Source organism: Ostrea edulis, chromosome 10, assembly GCF_947568905.1.
Source record: "Ostrea edulis chromosome 10, xbOstEdul1.1, whole genome shotgun sequence".
Taxonomy (NCBI): domain Eukaryota; kingdom Metazoa; phylum Mollusca; class Bivalvia; order Ostreida; family Ostreidae; genus Ostrea; species Ostrea edulis.
This window is the reverse complement of record NC_079173.1, coordinates 15,355,988-15,376,865: the sequence shown is the minus strand read 5'-3', so window position 1 is coordinate 15,376,865 and position 20,878 is coordinate 15,355,988. Positions and strand designations below refer to the sequence as shown.

Sequence of the window (20,878 nt, the reverse complement as noted above, 5' to 3'; positions counted from 1 at the left end):
CTTTAAACAATACAATTTTTGAAACCTAAAAATATTAGCTTACATTTAACGCGTGGGCGTCGCTTAGATTTCAAAAGAAAATATTTCACTTATATATTGAAATGTCAGCAGTACGATTACTAAAATCTATTGCTATATGCGATGTGTGGTGATTCTTCCTTCAACATTTGTTAAGGACCACACTAGTTACATGTACAGGTACATAAAATAGGGGTTGGGTGTTTGGGACATTTCATTTTTCTTACATATAAAAAAACCCCAAGGAAAACAGGCTGTCCCACGCTGAAAGGAATAAGATGTTTTACCTTAGATTATTTTTCCCTCTCGGAATTGTTTGCGGCTGTCCCCATCCCCTCTTTAAAAGCGATACTATTTGACGTTAGTAAATTAATGTACTAAACAGGGCCTTCATTCCGAGAACATTTAATAGTAAGCAACTTTAATTTTAAGACATATATATGCTTGTAAGTAACTAGAATGTATGGACATAAATACGCCTGTAAATAACTAGAGTTGAAGGACAAATATATACTAGTATATAACTTGATTTTAACAACCTGAACTGTCTTTTGTTCTGTTTTTCCAGTGCTTATTGCAACAACGTTAAAACCGTAGTTATCGACAGTTGCAGCGAACTCGACAGACCTGCAAAAAAAAAAAAACAAAAAAAAAACAACAAACCGTATATATCATGTCTATGAAAACTGGTAACCTCCTCGTTAGATATGATTATGAAATATAGAAGGTACCTCTTCTCAGACGTCGATTTCTTGCATCGTGAGAGCATAACACAGAAAATCCCGCAGAAAATGATCCCTAACACAAACCCCGCCGCCGCAGCACCAGCAATCATACCAACTGGGAGGTCGTTATTCCTTGCCACTGTAATTCAATTTCACACATTGTGCGATTGTGGTTAAGCGCCATCTCATTATAGTGTGACCATGACTCCATTTAAAGGATTTTGTTATACAGAAATCAAATGTCTCTATTTGATAATTGTACGCTGTTTTTATACAACATTTAGATCGATATTGAATATTTCAGTGTAACGTATTGACAAATGTTAATAAATACAGCAGATTTTAGCTCCAATATCTAACATTATTTGTTAATCCGTTTCGTATCAGAATCTGTTTTTATCTCGTTAACATTAAATTATTTGTAAAACAATTCATGGTCTTTGTAAAGCTTTAGGAATGGTGGAGAGAAAATTAAGAAAGAGAGAATTATATGATAAAAATTTTCTAGAGCTTTCAGCTACCATGGAAAGCCACTTTTTTATTCGTATTTGCAATATATTTACTTCACCACAGAAAATATCAACCTATTCAAAGACAAAGTTTTGTTTTGAATATGGTAACACATACGCTGATTTTTTCATATATTTATGATATTTGATATATAATAAATATCAACAAAAGACCCATGTTGTGATGTTGGTTGCCGATGACATCAATGTTCGATAAATTATTCAAATATGAAGAAGATATGGAAGACTCTGTTGTGTCTTTTATTTCGGGTTCACTGGGATATATTGATATATGAATAGAAAAGAACATTGTTAATGCATAAAAAAAAAATCGTTGATATATCTTAAGGTCGCGTTGAAGGTCTGCGGAAGAGATTTTTAGCTCTTCTGAGCCGAAGGCTCAAAAAGCTAATGCTATGGCCATTTGTGCGGTGTGCGTAAACGTTTTAGAAAAAGGGCTATAACTCAAGAACCCCTTGGCCAATTTTTTCCAAATTTGTTACAGGGTATCATTGGCCTAAGGGCTTTCATACATACTAAATAGAGGGATGTGACCCTTTAACAAGGGGAGATAATCAGGAAAATACAAACAAAAGTAGTGGTTGCTAAAAAATCTTCTTCTCAAGAACCACTGGGCAGATTATCACCAAACTTACACATAAGGATGAGGATATGTTGTAGATTAAAAATTGTTCAAGGCATTACCCTAGGGAAAAGGGCGTGGTCTCAAGGTCACTTCAAAGTTGACCTAAATTTATATTTCCTTAAATCTTTGATATTTTAGTCATTATAAGGACTAGGATCATCAAATTTTGACAGTTGATGCACCTTAGGACCTTGTGTCAAGTTGTCTCAAAAGTAGGTCACGGTGACCTACTTTTTGAATTCTGCAGGTATTTATTTTAAAATTAATTTTGATGCATATCTTGGACACTTTGAAGCCTATGATCATCAAAACTTGTCAGTTGGTGGATCATGGGACCTTGAAATGCGTCAACCGAAAAATAAGTCACCGTGACCTACTTTCTGAATATTATGGCTTATCATTTATAGATATATTCTAAGTTGTTATTTCAAATACCGAGAGGTTTAGAATCATCAAATCTTGTAAGTTGATGCATCTTGAGGCCTTGAAACATATTTATAAAAAAAGTAGGTCACAGTGACCTACTTTTTGAATTTTGCAGATATTCAAATTTCACATTTTCAATTTTAGATGCATATTTTGGGCACTGTAAAACCTAGGAAAATCAAACTTTGTCAGTTGATGCGTCTTCAGTCTTCGGTTTGTGTCGACCAAAAAGTAGGTCACCATGACCTACTTTTGGTATTTGACAGCTAAATTACTATATTTCAGACACTATTTGACCTACAATCATCAAACTTTGTCAGTTGATGCATCTTGAGTCTTCGGAGTGTGTCGACTAAAAAGTAGGTCACTTTGACCTACTTTTGGAATTTGCCGGCTATATTTATATATTTCAGATACTATTTGACCTACAGTCATCAAACTTTGTCAGTTGATGGGTCTTGCATGTTCGAAGGGTTTCAACCAAAAAGTAGGTCACCTTGACCTACTTTTGGAATTGGATGGCTATATTTATATATTTCAGATACTATTTGACCTACAGTCATCAAACTTTGTCAGTTGATGTGTCTTGCATGTTCAAAGGGTGTCGATCAAAAAGTAGGTCACCTTGATCTACTTTTGGAATTGGACGGCTATATTTATATAATTCAGATACTATTTGATCTACAGTCATCAAACTTTGTCAGTTGTTGGGTCTTGCATGTTTGAAGGGTGTTGACGAAAAAGTAGGTCACCTTGACCTACTTTTGGAATTTGACGGCTATATTTATATATTTCAGATACTATTTGACCTACAGTCATCAAACTTTGTCAGTTGATGGGTCTTGCATGTTCGGAGTTCGCTGACCAAAAAGTAGGTCACCATGACCTACGATTGGAATTTGACAGCTATATTTCAATATTCAGATACTAATTGGCTTAAAATCATCAAACTTTGTCAGTTGATATTTCTTGGGTTCTCAAAATGTGTAAACCAAAAAGTAGGTCACATTGACCTACTTTTTTTGAATTCTTAGGATTTAACTAAAGTTTTAGAATACTAAGAGGCTAAGAAAAGAAATGGTGGGGTTGTACAATTTATCAGAAGAGCGATTCTAGGCCCTTGGGCCTCTTGTTTCTTTTCGTGTAAAAGCTTCTTAATAAATTCTGCCTTGCAAAAATACAGAAACATGTCAACTAATAATGTAGCACAATCTAGAATCTGTAAAACAACACCGGAAAGCTTTTGTGAAACTTACCACTAATTTATCTGTTCATCATATGTCTATACCAGGAAAATATATTTTACCAGTTATTCCGGTGATACTCAGAAATACGTGTTATTCCATACAAAGATTATCAGCTGGAAATCTTTGTCACTACATCTGTTTTAGGATACAAATCGTAATGAACTCTTCCATTCACGGGGGTTAGTGTGGTAGCTATATGTCGGTCTTGCAAGGATCAAGGATATGTGTAATTTTTCAAACGATGAACGTGACTGGTTGGAGTATTATACATGGGAGTAAGAAAGAACATTGGAATATTTATGGTACTAACTCGGGTATGAACCGACGTCGCCCTAAATATACGTCTTAGGTTTGACGCAGCCATGGCACGAACTGGACTCGAACTCACGACCTCTCAGTTACGAAGCGAACACTTTACCAATAGGCTATCGCACCTTTGTTAAAAGACAGTTATGTTCAGTTAGTTTAGAATGTTGTGTAGTACATATGTAAGAAAACGCGCTTCATGAAGTGTAAGCGTCGCAGTTCATACTCTCATGTTTTTTAAGAAATAAATTATATTTCTTAAATGTGCATGATTGTCAAGTAACACACAGGGAGCTCGCGACAGGGGATGCTTACTCCTTCTTGGCACTTGATCCCACCTCTGGTCACATCTGTAAATATTGCCCTGTTTAAGTTATCCAAGCTTAGCATTCTCATCTATTATACATTTAAGTATGGTGTAATGAGTCCTAGTAAAGATTACTTTTCAATGGGAAGATAATTCTATAACAGTATTTTCTAGTAAGGTAGTGAGGAATAAGGGGAAAATATACTAACTCTTCTAACCCCTTCTAATAATTGATTTATCATGAAAACTTTGTAATTTTCGCTGTGATGTAGATTTAACCCCAGTGGTACATGAAACTTGAAAGTAAGGTGTCAGCTGACTATATAAGAAAATCTTTACCTTCACTTGACGACTTTGTCCGTGTTATTTCTAGAAAATCAACAGTCATAGTTTTATTGGGATTTCAATACTATTAGATAGATTTTTACACTGTCGTACAATATTGCAATATAAGATGAGGATGTACTTCTATTTAATATACTTAGAAGAGTGAACAGCAACATAGATTATTGAAGGCCGCCAAGATGCACCAGTTACTTTTGATATAGAATGGAGATGTATTTACCTCCATGTTGAGACGAATGGACATCATCAGTTTCCGGAAAAAGCGAACATACTTTGCCTCCTTCTGTTTGTCTACAAAACCCAATTCCTGTGTTCCCCATGCATTGCTCATTTAATTCGCATGTCTCACCCATCGAAAGATGCTCTGCAAGGAACAATGATAATGTTATAGATGAAATATAACAGACAGAAATGTTTACATGACATTTGCATTAAGGTGGAATAATGCATTTGGAGTTGTCTTGCATTGTCATTTCCAAGCATTTCCCAACTTATATAACGATTGTATCTATATCAATACTGATAAATCATCAACTCATTGCCTCGTAAAGACATTCATCCATGTGTGACGAATCTGATTTATTTTTTATTACAGAGTTTCTTTTACTTCAGCCTTGATTGTTGAATCAGCTTCTTAATACATTTGGAATTCATTTGCTTACCGCCAGTCATTTATTTTTCAGTACTATTCATGTTCGGATGTGGTTGATACGTTCCACATTCGTTTTTGGAATCACTGTTCGTTATCTTCACCTTTCATTAAACAGGAAGTGTCTTACCTGTTGTCAAGTTTTCTTAAGTGAATAAGCTATTTGTTTCCCGATTGGATAAGTCAGCATAGTTTCTTTGGTTTCGTTTGGCTTAAGTTAGTGAATAAAATTTAGGGTATATAAGGCCGTGTTTGATCAGTTTTACTCACTTGGTAAGGAACTGACCTCAAGGTTAGTAGTTTCTTCTCTTATTCTGAGTAAATAAATCTCAAGGTTTTAAAGCTCTGAATAGTTCCTAGCATGGAATAAGCATGATTTTGTTTGGAGTTAGGGACTGCTAAAACATCATGGTTAACATCAGTATATTCAATATATTTTTGAGAGGATATTAGTAGATTTCATGATGCAGTTTTACAGTTTATTACGTTCTTACCAAGTCCTGTTTTCAAGGTGTTGTAAACAGATATAGTAGGTAATATACTTATATTTCAAGGACATTCAGTTTTGTATATTTTCTCTAAAGGAATATTCTTGACAGGTTAAGATGTAGCTCGTTCCCTTTCTTATTTCAGAAGATTTCAGTGTCATGGAGGCACTGTTACGGCACGTTTGGTCGTTTTGGAACGTTTAGTCGCTGACGACCATTCATGTCGCACGTTTGGTCGCCGGCGACCATTCGTGCCGCACGTATCCGTCGCCAGGCGACCGAACGTGCTGTGAGGGTGGACACGATTGGTCGCCAATTTTAAGCCATACCCGAGCACGAATGGTCACCACCCAAGGTCCAACTTTGCTCCTCCTCCTCCAGCACCTATTCCCCTCCCTTCTCTTTCTCCCTTGTAATCCCCCTCCACCTTCTTATCCAAATTCTTCATCAATTTCTTCCGGTTTGATCAAACCGAACGAGTATTTTGAATTGGCAGGTAATAGTTATAAGGGGGATATGGCGCTTTCTAATAGCCCTCGATTAACAATCAGATGCTAGCTAATAGACGCTTCCTAGAAAATCACAGCACATCTTATTCTGATTCGACACACTTCTTCAAACCTTCGACATGTTTTAAGTGTGCAGAGAATAGGCCTAATCTTGCATTTCATAAATGTGGCGTAAACGGGTATGCCTACAAGAGGAGAGAGCGCACGAAACATGGCATGAATATATCCACAAAACTGTAGTAGTCCTCCATAGACGCCTACTCTTCAACAAGTCAAAGCTATCCCCGCACTGCCCCTACAATCATCCCATGTAATCTTTCTTTCTCTCTAACACACACACACACACACACACACACACACACACACACACAGTCTCCATCCGCCTCTCTCTCTCTCTCTCTCTCTCTCTCTCTCTCTTAAACGCCAAATTCAATAACAGAGAAAAAGACAACTGTATTTCTGCTAAATACATTTTAAAATAAATTCATGTGATACAAATTTCACCTTACAGTTTTACATTCATATGATACAAAGAGAGATCGAATTTCATGTATGAAAAGTGCTTCATACCTATGAAGTTGCAAATTCATAGATTTGCTTACTCCACCTGTTCAATTTGATGCGTACTTTGTAAAAGTACCAATTTTGTAGCTACATTGTATTTCGTACATTTCACCCCATGCTTATCACTAGTACAGTAGTTGATTTAAATTCCTTTTTTCTCATCATGATAGTACTGATGGATTTCTTTTTTACATTAAGTTAACATGGTAAAGTGCTGTTCATGAATAATATGTTCACTAAAATTAAAGCTGCACGCAGTGTTGTTTATGCCGAATCTAAAGATTTTATTTTCTTATGAAACCATGACAAATGGTAGTACTTGCTTTGTATTTCACTCTGTGTGTTCATGTGTATTTGTATGCGTGTTTGCGCACTCATATTTATCAGGATGTATGTCACGCCATATTTATATTTATCCCTTTATAAATGTATCTTATATAATCTATGAAATATATTCTATTTTGAATAAAATATCTAATAAATTTCATAAGATGTCTCATATAATTTACAGTTCATAATATATCTCATATAATATATAAGATATTTTCAAAACTATATAAGACATTTTTTGAACTATATAAGATATCTCATAAACTTTATAAGATATCTTGAATATAAAACAAGATATCATCTTCTATCTTTTATAAGATATCTCATAAACTTTATAAGATATCTTGTATTTCAAAATATATATCATCTTCTATCTTTTATAATATATCTCATAAACTTTATAAGATATCTTGTATATCAAACAAGATATCTAATAAAGTTTATGAGATATCTTATAAAAGATAGAAGATATCTTATAAATTTATCTTTGTAAGCTATCTAAGATATATCATATGTTTTATGAGAAGATATCTCATAAATGAATTTTTATAAGATATCTCATCAACTTTATGAGATATCTTATAACACATACGGGATATCAAATATGTTTTATAAGATATCTTATACATGTTATTAAAGTAAATTCATATTATTTTGGGTCAGAATTACCCAGCAGTAGAATTTACTAATAAAGGCTATCAAACAAGTAATGACATTTATTTGCAATTATTGGAAGAAAATTATAATAATAACAAATAACTAACAAAGTACTAACTTACAATAGATGACCAAAAAACAATGTCTGTGCCGAGCTGAATCTGTACACAAAACAAATCACCTATCGGCTTTTAATTTCCAACGTAATTTCTAAATCCTAGTCCCAGTTATAGAATAATCCAAAATGCCTAAAGTGCTTGTCTAACCAGAGCTAATCATCGGCTAAATTCACATTGTATTCATAATCAGAATAAATTTTCTGGTACATTCTTGAAAGACACAGTTCGTCATCTTTCTAGTACGTGATAAACATCGAACTCTAAAACAATCTAGGTCGCAGGAGTCACTCAAGTGCAAGTATTACACAACAATATAATACTTTATATTGATTTTATTTTCATTATTTTATAACTTTTATAAGGTATCTTATAAGAAATCATTGATGAGATATCTTATGAAATATAAGATATCCTATAAAGTTTAAGACATATCTTATACAACATATCATATCTTATATGTTTACAAGATATCTTATAAAATACATGACATATATTATAAAATATCTTTTAAAATACCTTATAAAATTATAAAATATATTATAGGAGTTGATGAGATATCTTAACTCAATAACGTTAGTAAGACATTTCATAAAGTTTATGAAATATATTATATACTATATAAGATACCTCGAATAAAAAAACATATTAAGATATTTTATATCTTTTATAAGATGTCTTGTAAGATTTATGAGATATCTTTGAAGAGGATTAAATGTGAAAACGGCGTGCCATAAGGATGGCATGTAAGATTATGCGTTGCTAAAATGTTGCAAATCGTGTGATTGCAAAATAAATTCCCATCAAATTCCATCCAGAAATGCCCAGATGTTTTGTTTGTTGGCTTTGTCTCGTACTTGACGTGTGTCACAAAAGTGTGTACGTATGTGCGTATGTAATGCAAAACAAACTTTATTACTCATGAATGCACACACATACACAAGCATTGAGATATACACACTCACACCGTCACTCAAATACATGTACACACATACACGCACGAACGAACACATACACACATGAACACACACACTTTTTGCAAAACAAAAGCAAAGTTGGGGTTTGGGACAAGGGTCTTCGGTGGCGACCATTCGTGCTCGGGTATGGCCTAAAATTGACGACCATTCGTGTCCACCCTCATGGCACATTCGGTCGCCGGGCGACGATATGTGCGGCATGTTTGGTTGCTGGCGACGAAACGTGCCGCATGAATGGTCGTCGGCCACCATACGTGCCGCATGTATCGTCGTCGGGCGACTGAACGTGCCAAGGCGACCAAATGTGCCGTAACAAGGCACGGTAGGGACATATTTAGATATTTTTTTCATTTTTTATTTCGTCATAGTCCCTTACCTTTATTTTCAGATTTGTCTTATACTGTGGAGTACTTTTTGTTAAATTACCCATTTAATGCATTCTCAAAGCTCGGGATATTCCATTGTTGTTGATATATTTCAATTTTTATACCACTTTTACAATTTGCTATTTTTTCTATGTAATTTACCGCGGTGACCAAGAGGTTAGAGCGTTCGCTCTCCATGCGGAAGGTCGGGGTTCGAATCCCGGCCGCGACAGACCTAAGTCGTTAAAATAGGTAGTGACAGTTCCATCGCCAAACGCACGGCATCAGGTATGAATGTCATGGGTCCACGGAGATGACCTTAAAAATGGATGTACCGTGTAACAGTAGGTGTGGTACGCTAAAGAACTCTCACTGCTTAATGGCTGTAAGCGCCGAGCATAGGCCTAAATTTGAAGCCCTTCATCGGTCTTGGTGACGTCTCCATATGAGTGTAAAATTCTCGAGTGAGACGTTAACCAAGATACAATCAATCAATCAATATATGTAATTTGTTATCAATTACAAGCTAAATGAAACCAATACTATTAATAGTCCCGTGGGGATCTGGGTTAGAATATATCCTCAGTACCACTTGCTTGTCGCATGAGGCGACTAAATGGGGCGGTCCTTCGGATGAGACCGTAAAAACCGAGGCCCCGTGTCGCAGCAGGTATGACACGATAAAGATTACTCCCTGCTCAAATGCCATAGGCGCCGAGCATAGGCCTAAATTTTGCAGCCCTTCACCGGCAGTGATGACGTCTCTTTATGAGTGAAAGGTTCTCGAAAGTGACGTTAAACAACAATCAATCAATCAATGTCATTATTAAAAAAATAAACTCCTTACTGGTGTTTTCATTCCGATGTGTTGAACATAGTTCAGGAATTGCCTTACTTGAATTAAACATTTTACTAGAGCCAGTGTACATATTTTATTTGAGCATTCGATCACCTGAGTTACTGCCCCTGTTACACTGGTTGCGGTTACACATTGATGTCTTATTATCAGAACAGTTTATGTCACATCAAGAATTTAGATATGTGTATTTATGGGAGCTGTAAATTCCATTGTATTAACATGCAGTTCTCAAACACTGAACCCCATAAAACAGCACTCACCTTGAAAACAAGTGTTGAACATTTCAAAATATCCCTCTTTGCATTCCCAGACACCATTTGAAGTATTGCATGTCGAATAAGGGTTGCTGACATCACAAAGGCTTTGGTTAGTGCAGGATTCACCTATTCTCTTTTCTTGTAAAATGAAATGGCGCCAAAGTAAGTGAGATACATTAAAAGTTTTACAGGTAAGTGAACTTTATATTGCATACACTGAATTTATAGAGTTTCCTAAATTGTCTCTGCATACTTGGGTAGGAACTTAACAGATATAGTTTCATTGTGATTTCCACACTATTAGATTCAATTTGATTTTTACACGATCATACGATACTGCAATTGAACACGAGGGTGTATTTCTATCTAATACACACATAATCCTATAAGCAACAATACAGATTATGGAAGGCAGCTAAGCTGTACCAATTTTTTTTTGATTTGGAATGGGGGTATTTACCTGAATGTTGAGACATATGTAAATTATCAGTTCCCGGAAGAAGCGAACATACTTTGCCTTGTTCTATTTGTCTGTGAAACTTATTTTCTGTGTCCCCAAGCATAGCTCATTTAATTCGCATGTATTACCTATCGACAAGGATCAACGAAAATCTTATAGATTAAACCTAGCACACAGATGTGTTTACATGGTATTTGCATTAAGGTTGAAGGATGTACATGTATTGGGAGGAGCATTGCGTCATCATTTCCAAGGGTTCCCCAGCTTATATAAAGATTGAATCTATATTGATACTGATACATAACCAACTGATTGCCTCGTGAAGACAGACATTCATGAATATGTAAAACTTATATACGGCACCAATTTTGATGCACCAGATGCGCATTTCGACAAATAATGTCTCTTCAGTGATGCTCAACAATGAAATATTAGAACTATTATAGGGAAAAACAGCGTGCCAAAAAACGTGGAGTCAAATTCGTCTAAGGATAAGAGCTATGCATGAGGGAGATAATCCTTAAAGTGCCCGGGAAGTCATGGGTACAAAAATGGTAAATTGGTTCAGAAATTCATTTAAAAATATAAGGAAAAAAATTATGATCGTGCGTGCATTCAGTACCGAGATATTCACCGTCAAAGTTAGCTATTTTACACCTGCCCAAAATCAATCAACTGAACTTCCGGTTTTACTATATTTAGCCATAATGACGTGTGACGTCACAACCCACCAGTCTCAAACAGGCCAGTATGGCGAATGCGAACGATACTTCCGTTTCTGTGGACGAAATCGACCTCCACATATAATTTGAAGCGTCTTCCTTTGAAGATTATCGTAACGAGTACGTACAGACATCGTCCCTTACCAATATGAGCCAGCTGCAACGGATTCTGACTATTTTGACGAGTTTTAAAAATGCTGAACGTGAACAACTTGAACATCGCCTCGGAAGCACGGAATGGTAAGGCGCCGTTAGACTGTTTATAAAATAAATTTTGGGAAATACGAAATTGATCAATGATTTTTAACTGTACATCATTTTTAATTACATTAATGATAAATTACAGATGTCTAATCACCATATTACGCCTGTCCGCGTCGTATTCACAGGAATCTGCAATTACAATGTTAGTGGTCTCACTGGTCTGTACCATACCACCCCTAATAATTAGTATATAGTGTCTGTAATAATATTAGGGGTCTGTACCATACCACCCCTAATAATTAGGAGGTGGTATTGTATATAGTGTCTGTAATAATATCAGGGGTCTATACCATACCACCCCTTAGTGATTTGGGAGTGGTATGGTATATACCTTCAATTATCAATAGGCCTACTATTATTACAAACGAAATTACTAGTTCCTGTAGTGTATTTTCGTTCATTATTTCATTGAGAAAGAGCTGAAATTCATGAACTTAAAAATAATTAAACATTGATTTTTCTATCCTATCATGTGACATCCCCTTTAAAGTTATATTTGTACTTTTCCCCATGATTTGACTTCTCTATTCTTTCACTTTTACATGGTTTACAAATCATTTTAGGTGTCCATGTGGATTCTATTTCCATGTCAGCTGCCAAGGAAAGTGCATGCTGCACCGAATTGCCAAGGGTTGATGAGGAGAGGGAGTCAATAAACAAGGAACTGGCCCGAATTACTGAACACCCTGGGTTTTCATCAGTGTGTTTAGATGAGTATGAGCTCGAGACGGCATACTACCAATACTGGAGAAATGAAGGCAACAATTGAAGAGCAAGTCAATTTTTTTTATTGATCTAATCAATGCAAAATTCACATGACCATTGCTAGTTCATCATTAGTGAATAATTCCAAACATTTCCTGGAATTGCAGGTGTAACAGATACACAGCACACAGATAATTTGTTTGATGGTGCTAAGGATACCTAGGGCACAAGGTACGAGTCCCTCTACCCTCATGTGCTGTGACGGAATTCCTTTGCCTCTGAGGTGTATCAAGGGTTCAATGCACCTGAGTGATGGTATGATTTGGATGAAGCAACTTTTTTTTAAATAAATGTACGATTCATACATGATGTATACAAAAAAAAATCAAGCACAACATTCTAACAGAAATGGCCCAAAAATAATACATTTATGAACATAATAGTAGTAAAAATATCATAATTATATACTGGCAAAACAGAATACTACAAAATATCAATTTTCTAGAAAGCATCAGCTACACAAACAATATTTTAAATAAAATGTTTCTGCACCCAGGAACGGGACGAGGACCCTGCTTTCATGTTCCCATTTAAGAAAAAAAGTTTTATCATTTTTTAACTCTTACAACTTTTATATATACTAAGCTAATACTACATATACTATGCTAATATTTCATTCTATAAATTATTTGCAAAAATACACTGTTCCAAACAGATTGTTACCTAACGGTCAGACCCTATATCATGGTTGTCCCCAGTAATTTTGTATTTGTAAAAAAAATAATGTGTTTTCACAACCTACTGCTGTGTATGACTTTGGTTCAGATTTAAACAAAACCCGAAGATAAAGATGTTTCACAATAATTTAACATTTTTAAACAAGATTAAAAAAGAGCACATCTGTATGACCAACATATCTTTTATCTGCTTTGCTAGAATGTCCAAAGAGCTAGCGTCACGTTTTGTTCACATTCACACGGATGTCTCCTTCCGACTGAACCTTGATCTAAAATGTAGAACCGCTTCTTCTTTGTGAGGATGGAAAAATTCACTGCACAGTGGAGGTGGTTGAGCTGGTAATGAGCATGGTAATGGTTCTGATGACTCTTGAAAGGCCAAATAAGTCTCTTAGATCAGGACGGATGCATAGTCTGGAAAAAATGGACACTATTTAAAATGTTATATATGCTTTATATCCTTATAAATAAATTGCTCTTTACTATGTGTAGAAATTTGGTCCAGTATATTTTGATAAATAATAAAAATTCTCATTAACTTTGTTATTGCTGTTTTAAACTTGATTGAAAGAAAAGTGACAAATGCAAAAATAGTAAGAATGCCATGCCAATTAATTTTGATATGAATTATGATAGTGGATTATCTTTAGAAGTACATTCTTACTAAATGTAGGATCAACAGGCTTCCTACGAACACTGCATTCCCCATGCTTGTACTTTGGGAAGCTGATCTTAAATTGTCGGTCCCCCTCCTTCGTTATGGCATGCGACCTTGAGGAATTCTCATTAAAATGTAGAGCTGCAATCATCAACCTATCCCAATGAAAAAGGATAAAATAAATACACATTTTTTCAACATAGATATTTCAAATCTTACCAATATACTTTAGTTGCTACGTGTATGACTAGAAGGACATAGACAGTCATACCTACAATACATTCCATGATAAGAAAAAGCTATCATCTTTGGGGCAAAGTGATTAATTGTGCTGTGAAAAGCCTCGATTTGGGAAGTTTGAAACAATGGCGATAGCTTGGGTATATCCTTCTTCATTTGGCTTGACAATATGATGTTGCTCATTTTCTCACTCTCCTTGGTACCTGCAAAGTAAATCATGAATAGGTGACAAAAAATATTTTGTATAGTAACTGCATACCTGTTTTTTCTTCTTTGCAAATTTGATCGCGCATTCAATTGCTTTTTATTTGTGAAAATTTTCAACTTAACTATTTGAGATTAATATTGATTGTTTCACTCATTTGGAGACATCACCATTGCCGGTGATGGGCTGCAAAAGTTAAGCCTATGCTCAGAGCCTACGGCCTTTGAGCAGGGAGGGATGTTTATTTTGCTACACCTGCTGTGACACAGGGCCTCGATTTTTTCGGTATGCCCCATTTAGTCACCTCTTACAACATGCAAGGGGTACTGAGGACCTATTCTAACTCAGATCCCCACGGGATATTTGAGATTATAGGTCATATATATACCTGGTTTTAACCACTTCTTTCTCTGCTCTTCCCCCTCAAGTTGGTTGTGGGCACAAGTTGGGAAAAGTTGGTCATGACCCTCATGGACGTTGTGAATGTGGTTGTCCACAGACTCCCATTTTGCCCACATCACTCCACCATTTCCGTCGGGTGTTGAAGCGGCAACCCAGTATAAGTGGTTTGTTAAACTCTTCGTCCACTTGGAGAGTTTCCCCACAGTCCTTCTGTTTTGAGGCTGCCACAATCTTCTTCTTCAGTCCTATAATGAATCAACACAATGTACTTTATGAAATGGTCATTAAGTTTGCATGAAAAGGTAACAACAGTGATAACATATAATAACCACACTACTTACTATTCAGTATTGTATTAAGGCCAAATTAAATAATGTGTGGTTCCGGTTACACTCCCTTGAAAAATAGGGTAGGTAAGCGTTTCATTTTATTTTGTTAATGATAGATTTTAGATGGAAACACAATTTTCTTTTACTTTCACTTTTTTGCATGTACCATTTATATAAAATTGTAGAGATCACCCTAGTTTTGACAATTCTTTGATATCATATATATATTTCAAATAAATAAGTACAGGGAAAAAATCATTGCATTTGCCAAAATCATGTTATTGAACACGAAAGTAGGAAATTATATTCCAACCAGAGTACCAAGCCCTTCCAAGTTTTTAAATCTATCCAATTTTTTTTTTACAGCTTAGCATTTTAGCGGGATCTATATAATGGCTATGAATGAACTACAGTCAAGCTTCACCTATATGTAGAGTGGTATATATTAAGCACCCCTTCTCATAAAAGATAATCTTGAAACAAGTGCGCATTTCATTCAGCAAAATAGGGTAACTGATTTTGGAAATAGTAAAAAATAAAGTTTAGCATTGAGGGTAAAAACTAGGGACGGTGGGGTAACCGGAACCACACATTTTTTTATTTGGTATAATTGCATGGATTAATTTTCATTTTAAACAACTGCCTTTTAACTGATTATCAATTGTTATTCAATTACATTTGATTTTCGTAATACCACTAAACAAAACTTCTATTTCTGTGCCATTTCAAATCACAAACTACTTCTAATTACTACTTATTTGTAATGATCAGATATGTATATGCAAGGTGAAGATAACGAACAGTGATCAATCTCATAACTCCTACAAGCAATACAAAATAGATAGTTGGGCAAACACGGACCCCTGGACACACCAGAGGTGGGATCAGGTGCCTAGGAGGAGTAAGCATCCCCTGTTGACCGGTCACACCCGCCGTGAGCCCCATATCCTGATCAGGTAAACTGAGTTATCCGTAGTCAAAATCAGTGTGCCAAGAACGGCTTAACAATCGGTATGAAACACGTCAGACAGCATTTGACCCAATGCGAGGTTGTATTGACGAACTAGATCGTTATAACATACCTTTTGCAACATGCCATATATCATAGTAATGTTTGGTCTCTGGCAGTTCTTCCCTTATCCACTTTTGGATTTGAAGGTGGCGATCAGTTATGATGGTTCCAATCTGCAGATTCTTACTCTTTATCCAATCCACAGTCCGCTTCAACCCTTCTTTCTTCATGGCATTACTATTTTGTACCTCATTGCTCTAAAAGAATAAATGATATACCCCGGTATATTAAATCTTATTTACAACATACAAGTATACCATTTTTACATACTGATCTAGCAACAAACTTTTTCCATTTGCGGTAAATATGTCAACTTCTCATTTTGAAAGAAGTTGGGTCAAATTGAGTGCTAGCAAGTTGAATGATCTATTAATAATCATTTTTGGATTATCAATATTCGATGTACAAATTAATCTAACTGAATTCCTGTCTTTGCTAGCGATTTCAATTTGACACGTAATAATAATTTACAGGCAAGACTTGATACAACAGTTAATTTACCTGCACTAGCTTGATATCAATAACGACACCTTCCTCAAGGTCAATGGTACTATAGGATCCAAACTTGGCACAGTGACCAGGGGAGTCAGCACGGCCATCGCCTCCTATAACAAGGGTTGATTCCTCTCTTCTGCCTGTCTCAGGTAATCCTGTTGATTTTTGTCCCAAACACGAGTGATTGCAGGAAAAAGGAGAGTTGACTGATGGGTTGTAAAGGTTTTACTGCTGATGGTAGCAACACCCATGCACTGTAGGACACGTAGAACCTTTGTGGCCAGGGCACCCAAAAAGAGAATGCTTGAAGACAAGCCAATGTTACCAGCAGGAATGGATCCAAAGTAGGGTTGACTGCACCACTGCCATTTAAACGAACAAAACTCACACTCTGCAGCGATCTTTATCATCGTTCCAACTACTTGTTGAATGGAAGCTGTGGCAAATCTGTTGCATCTCTTGCAGGTGTTGAATAACTCCAACAGCTTTGATGCAGAGACAATAAATTTCTTCTCCTCCAATGGATTACAGTCTTCATGACTGAAAAAACAAAAAGTCAATAAAATGATTTTTTTCATTTCAAACAAAAAAATCAAGGTGATTAAAGAAATGATCAGATCATATGACCATATGCACTAGTTACTTACTGTGTATCTGTTAGATGAGAGTCATTTGATCAAGCACTGGACGGCTCATAAACGGATGTGGAATCTGTTTGTCTGGTCCTCTGACTCCTCGCTGCTGGAGGACTCATGCATCTGGACAGGGTCAGGGGTGATCACAGGATGTTCCCTTACATCATCTCTGCCATTAAACTGGATCCCAATACTTCTCACCTTGGGTTGAAAATCCACCTGCAGTCCTTCAAATAATAGACAAGAAATATTATATGAATCAACTGTCCATAGTCACTATCATATAAATATCCTTTTAATATATGTTAGGCCAATGTATGGCTACAAATCTAAACTAGACCAGCCAATATATAAAAATAAACAGATCAATGTGTCTCATAACTATGAGATTGAATTTATTGATGCCTCATCTTAGTATGAAAATTCAAGAATGTTAACTTGAAAATAACACTTTATTCATCAAATCAATCTATTAAATAAGAGCTAATACAAGCAAAATAGGTTTCTGACTTTCTACATTAAGTGGTTTGTTTGATTTGCATCATAATGAGTAAAAAATTATTACCTTACTGTTACATCAAGTAATTTACTTGGGGACATTTTATTTCACCAATTACTCAGATGTAAGAGATGTAATTGCCTGTGTCAGCTACTACACAATAATTCATACAAAACGTGTTACAATAATTTATACCATTTATTATACTCACTGTTTCACCTGGTTCTCGATTATCTACTTCCATCTTTTCAATCTCAGGTACATGTACTTCCATCCTATCCTCTGATACTGCCTTGCTAGTACTTTCATTCTCGGGTATCAATTCTGATAATATCTACAAATTTAAACAAATATGCAAACACTCAAACTTCTCTTTCCCAGATTAATGCATGATATTTGCACATATTTCTCGTGACAAAACAGACTATTCATATTCAAGTCAATCATCAACTACACTGTATATATTCAATCATCAATGGCAGCTTTGTTTTAATGCAATTCATACAACATACACAATATAACAAACTTTGATCCCGATGTAAAATACATATTCTGATATATATACCACAATAACACGTCAGAACTACTGCGAACAAAACAGGTGTATTACACAACACTATAACCTGATTGGTGAAATAAAATGTCCCCAAGTAAATATTGAAATAATTTGCAGTAAGGGGATCCAGAAGGGGGGGGGGGGTATCCTGAAGGTCGGAACCCTCCTCTTTCATAAGAAAATTTTGCTAAAAAACACCCATACATATAAATGGTAGAACCCCCTTTAACAACTAAAATTTAATATCGGTAGAACCCCCTCCCTTTCCAAAATTCCTGGGTCTGCCCATTATTTGTGTACATGTAAATTAAATTACTAGGGGTTTCCATCATACGTCATTTTTGGAAATAATTTACTTTTCATTAATGAATAAATCTTAAGGATATACATGTAGGAGTTATAACAGGGGTTACAGGTCACCCACTCTACACCCCTCAGCCTTCACTTGATTAATCAGAATTGGTATCTTTCCAATGTTAACATTTAATCGTGTTGGAAAAATAATGTTGCCCACTAAAAGAGTAATAGAAGTCTACGTATATTTAAATTATGCAAAGTTCTTGACCACATTACTAAGAGAGGTCAGTGGATTTATATGACAGAATATGTTTAAACAGCAATCTAATCCAGGGTCCTGATCAGATGGGGCATGTAAGAGACTCATCACATGGCACGTGTATTGTAACTTATAAAGTCAATAAAGCTAAATAAACGTCACAGACTACAATAAAAATTATCAACTTTCTTACTGATGGAATCTTCATAATAAAGTTACACACGACCTACCCTATTTTTCTCCAACTTGGCGGCAGCCTGGCGCTTGGGTTTAGGCTCGGGCGAAGAGAGGAAGGCAAGGTTGAGGTCGTCCACTTTCCTCTTCGGATAAAGCGATGGAATCGCACCAGGGCAGAGGCGTTTTTTCGCAGGAATTCCAAATTCCCTCATCAGTGAAAACTGAGCCTCGAAACATCCGTCCGTGAAATGTGCACTACAAACAACAGTATACTGTGACGGCCCTGTCCAGCCTGCACGGGTCAGTCTCACAAATCGAGTCCATGCTGCTCTCTGTCGCTCGTCCTTAGGGAAAACATGGACGGAAACGGTGTCCGAGGGTCTGTTGTTGCATCCTGCAACTACACACATGCGTCCCTTACTCTTACTTGCCATTTCTCTTTGAATATTTTCTTCTCTTGCACTCTCGTCTTGCTGTGAAAAAACCGCCAATGATGGGTTGTGACGTAAGATCCGGTATCACATTTTCAGTCTCGTTTTCGGTATCGTAAAGGTGTGAATTTACGAAATAGGTAGTTTTGCCCATTATATCGTTTATTGATTACATAATAACTGAGATAATTTTGCGATCGGTATTTATTTTCAAAAATACATAAGATAAACCAAACTGTATACTTGACTTTCGGGACTCTTTAATTTTGAAATGAATTTCTAAATTTTATAACAGCAATTAAATATACATCCGTATTTTCAGGCTAGTAACGAAGTACTTAGCTACTGGGCTGTAGAGACCCTCGGGTACTAACAGTCCACCAATATAAAACTTATATACGGTACCAATTTTAATGCACCAGATGCGCATTTCGACAAATAATGTCTCTTCAGTGATGCTCAACCGAAATGTTTGAAATCCGAAATAACAATGAAGTTTTAGAGCTATTATAGCCAAAAACAGCGTGCCAAAAAAAAAGTGGAGTCAAATTCGTCTAAGGATAAGAGCTATGCATGAGGGAGATAATCCTTAATTTTGAAATGAATTTCTAAATTTCATAACAGCAATTAAATATACATCCGTATTTTCAAGCTAGTAACGAAGTACTTAGCTACTGGACTGTAGAGACCCTCGGGGACTAACAGTCCACCAATATAAAACTTATATACGGTACCAATTTTGATGCACCAGATGCGCATTTCGACAAACAATGTCTCTTCAGTGATGCTCAACCGAAATATTTGAAATCCGAAATAACAATGAAGTTTTAAAGCTATTATAGGGGAAAACAGCGTGCCAAAAAAAGTGGAGTCAAATTCGTCTAAGGATAAGAGCTATGCACGAGGGAGATCTTACTGTCAGGGTAGTTGATGTCACATCAAACATTCTAAACTATTTAGTTGTGGGAGCTGTAAATTCCATTGTATTACCAAGAACTGAACCCCCTACTCCAATGGCACTCACCTTGAAAACATGTGTTGAAGATTTTAAAATATCCACTTTTGCATTCGCATACACCATTTGTAGGATTGCACGTCGAATAAGGGTTGCTAACATTACATTGGCTTTGGTGAGTGCAGGATTCACCTATTCTTCTTTCTTGTAAAAAGAAATGGCGCCAAAGTAAGTGAGACACATTGTCCTATTTGCAGGGAGTTGACTTTTTATTACATACACTCCGTTTATAGAATTCCTTACACTTTCTATATAAATACTCTCTTTCACTTTCTCTCTCCATCTCTTTCTCTATCTCTCTTTCGTCTCGCTATTAAACTACGCACTGTCTGTGAGTGAAAGTTGAAAGTCTCGGTTTTACTGCTTTTATAAATTGTATCATGTTTATTCAATTTTAACATGAAAAAATTAATCTATATG

General features: G+C 35.9%; 1 protein-coding gene and 1 long non-coding RNA gene across 2 annotated transcripts in view; both read right to left on the bottom strand.

Moving 5' to 3' along the window:
• The window catches only part of LOC125666891 (uncharacterized), a 37,319-nt gene that overhangs the window by 1,356 nt on the left and 15,085 nt on the right, over window positions 1–20,878 (bottom strand). Inside the window, exons 6-11 of the mRNA XM_056152081.1 lie at window positions 20,468–20,602; window positions 10,304–10,438; window positions 4,750–4,893; window positions 4,524–4,553; window positions 750–882; window positions 558–645 (exon numbers count right to left, since the gene is read on the bottom strand). Of these exons, the coding sequence (XP_056008056.1) occupies window positions 558–645; window positions 750–882; window positions 4,524–4,553; window positions 4,750–4,893; window positions 10,304–10,438; window positions 20,468–20,602 (665 nt within the window). The remainder of the gene's footprint in view (window positions 1–557; window positions 646–749; window positions 883–4,523; window positions 4,554–4,749; window positions 4,894–10,303; window positions 10,439–20,467; window positions 20,603–20,878) is intronic.
• On the bottom strand, window positions 12,283–14,623 carry LOC130051000 (uncharacterized). The gene is made up of 3 exons (XR_008799371.1): window positions 14,118–14,623; window positions 13,853–14,001; window positions 12,283–13,602 (listed from the first exon to the last, which is right to left on the bottom strand). It is a non-coding gene; the product is annotated as an uncharacterized LOC130051000 (long non-coding RNA).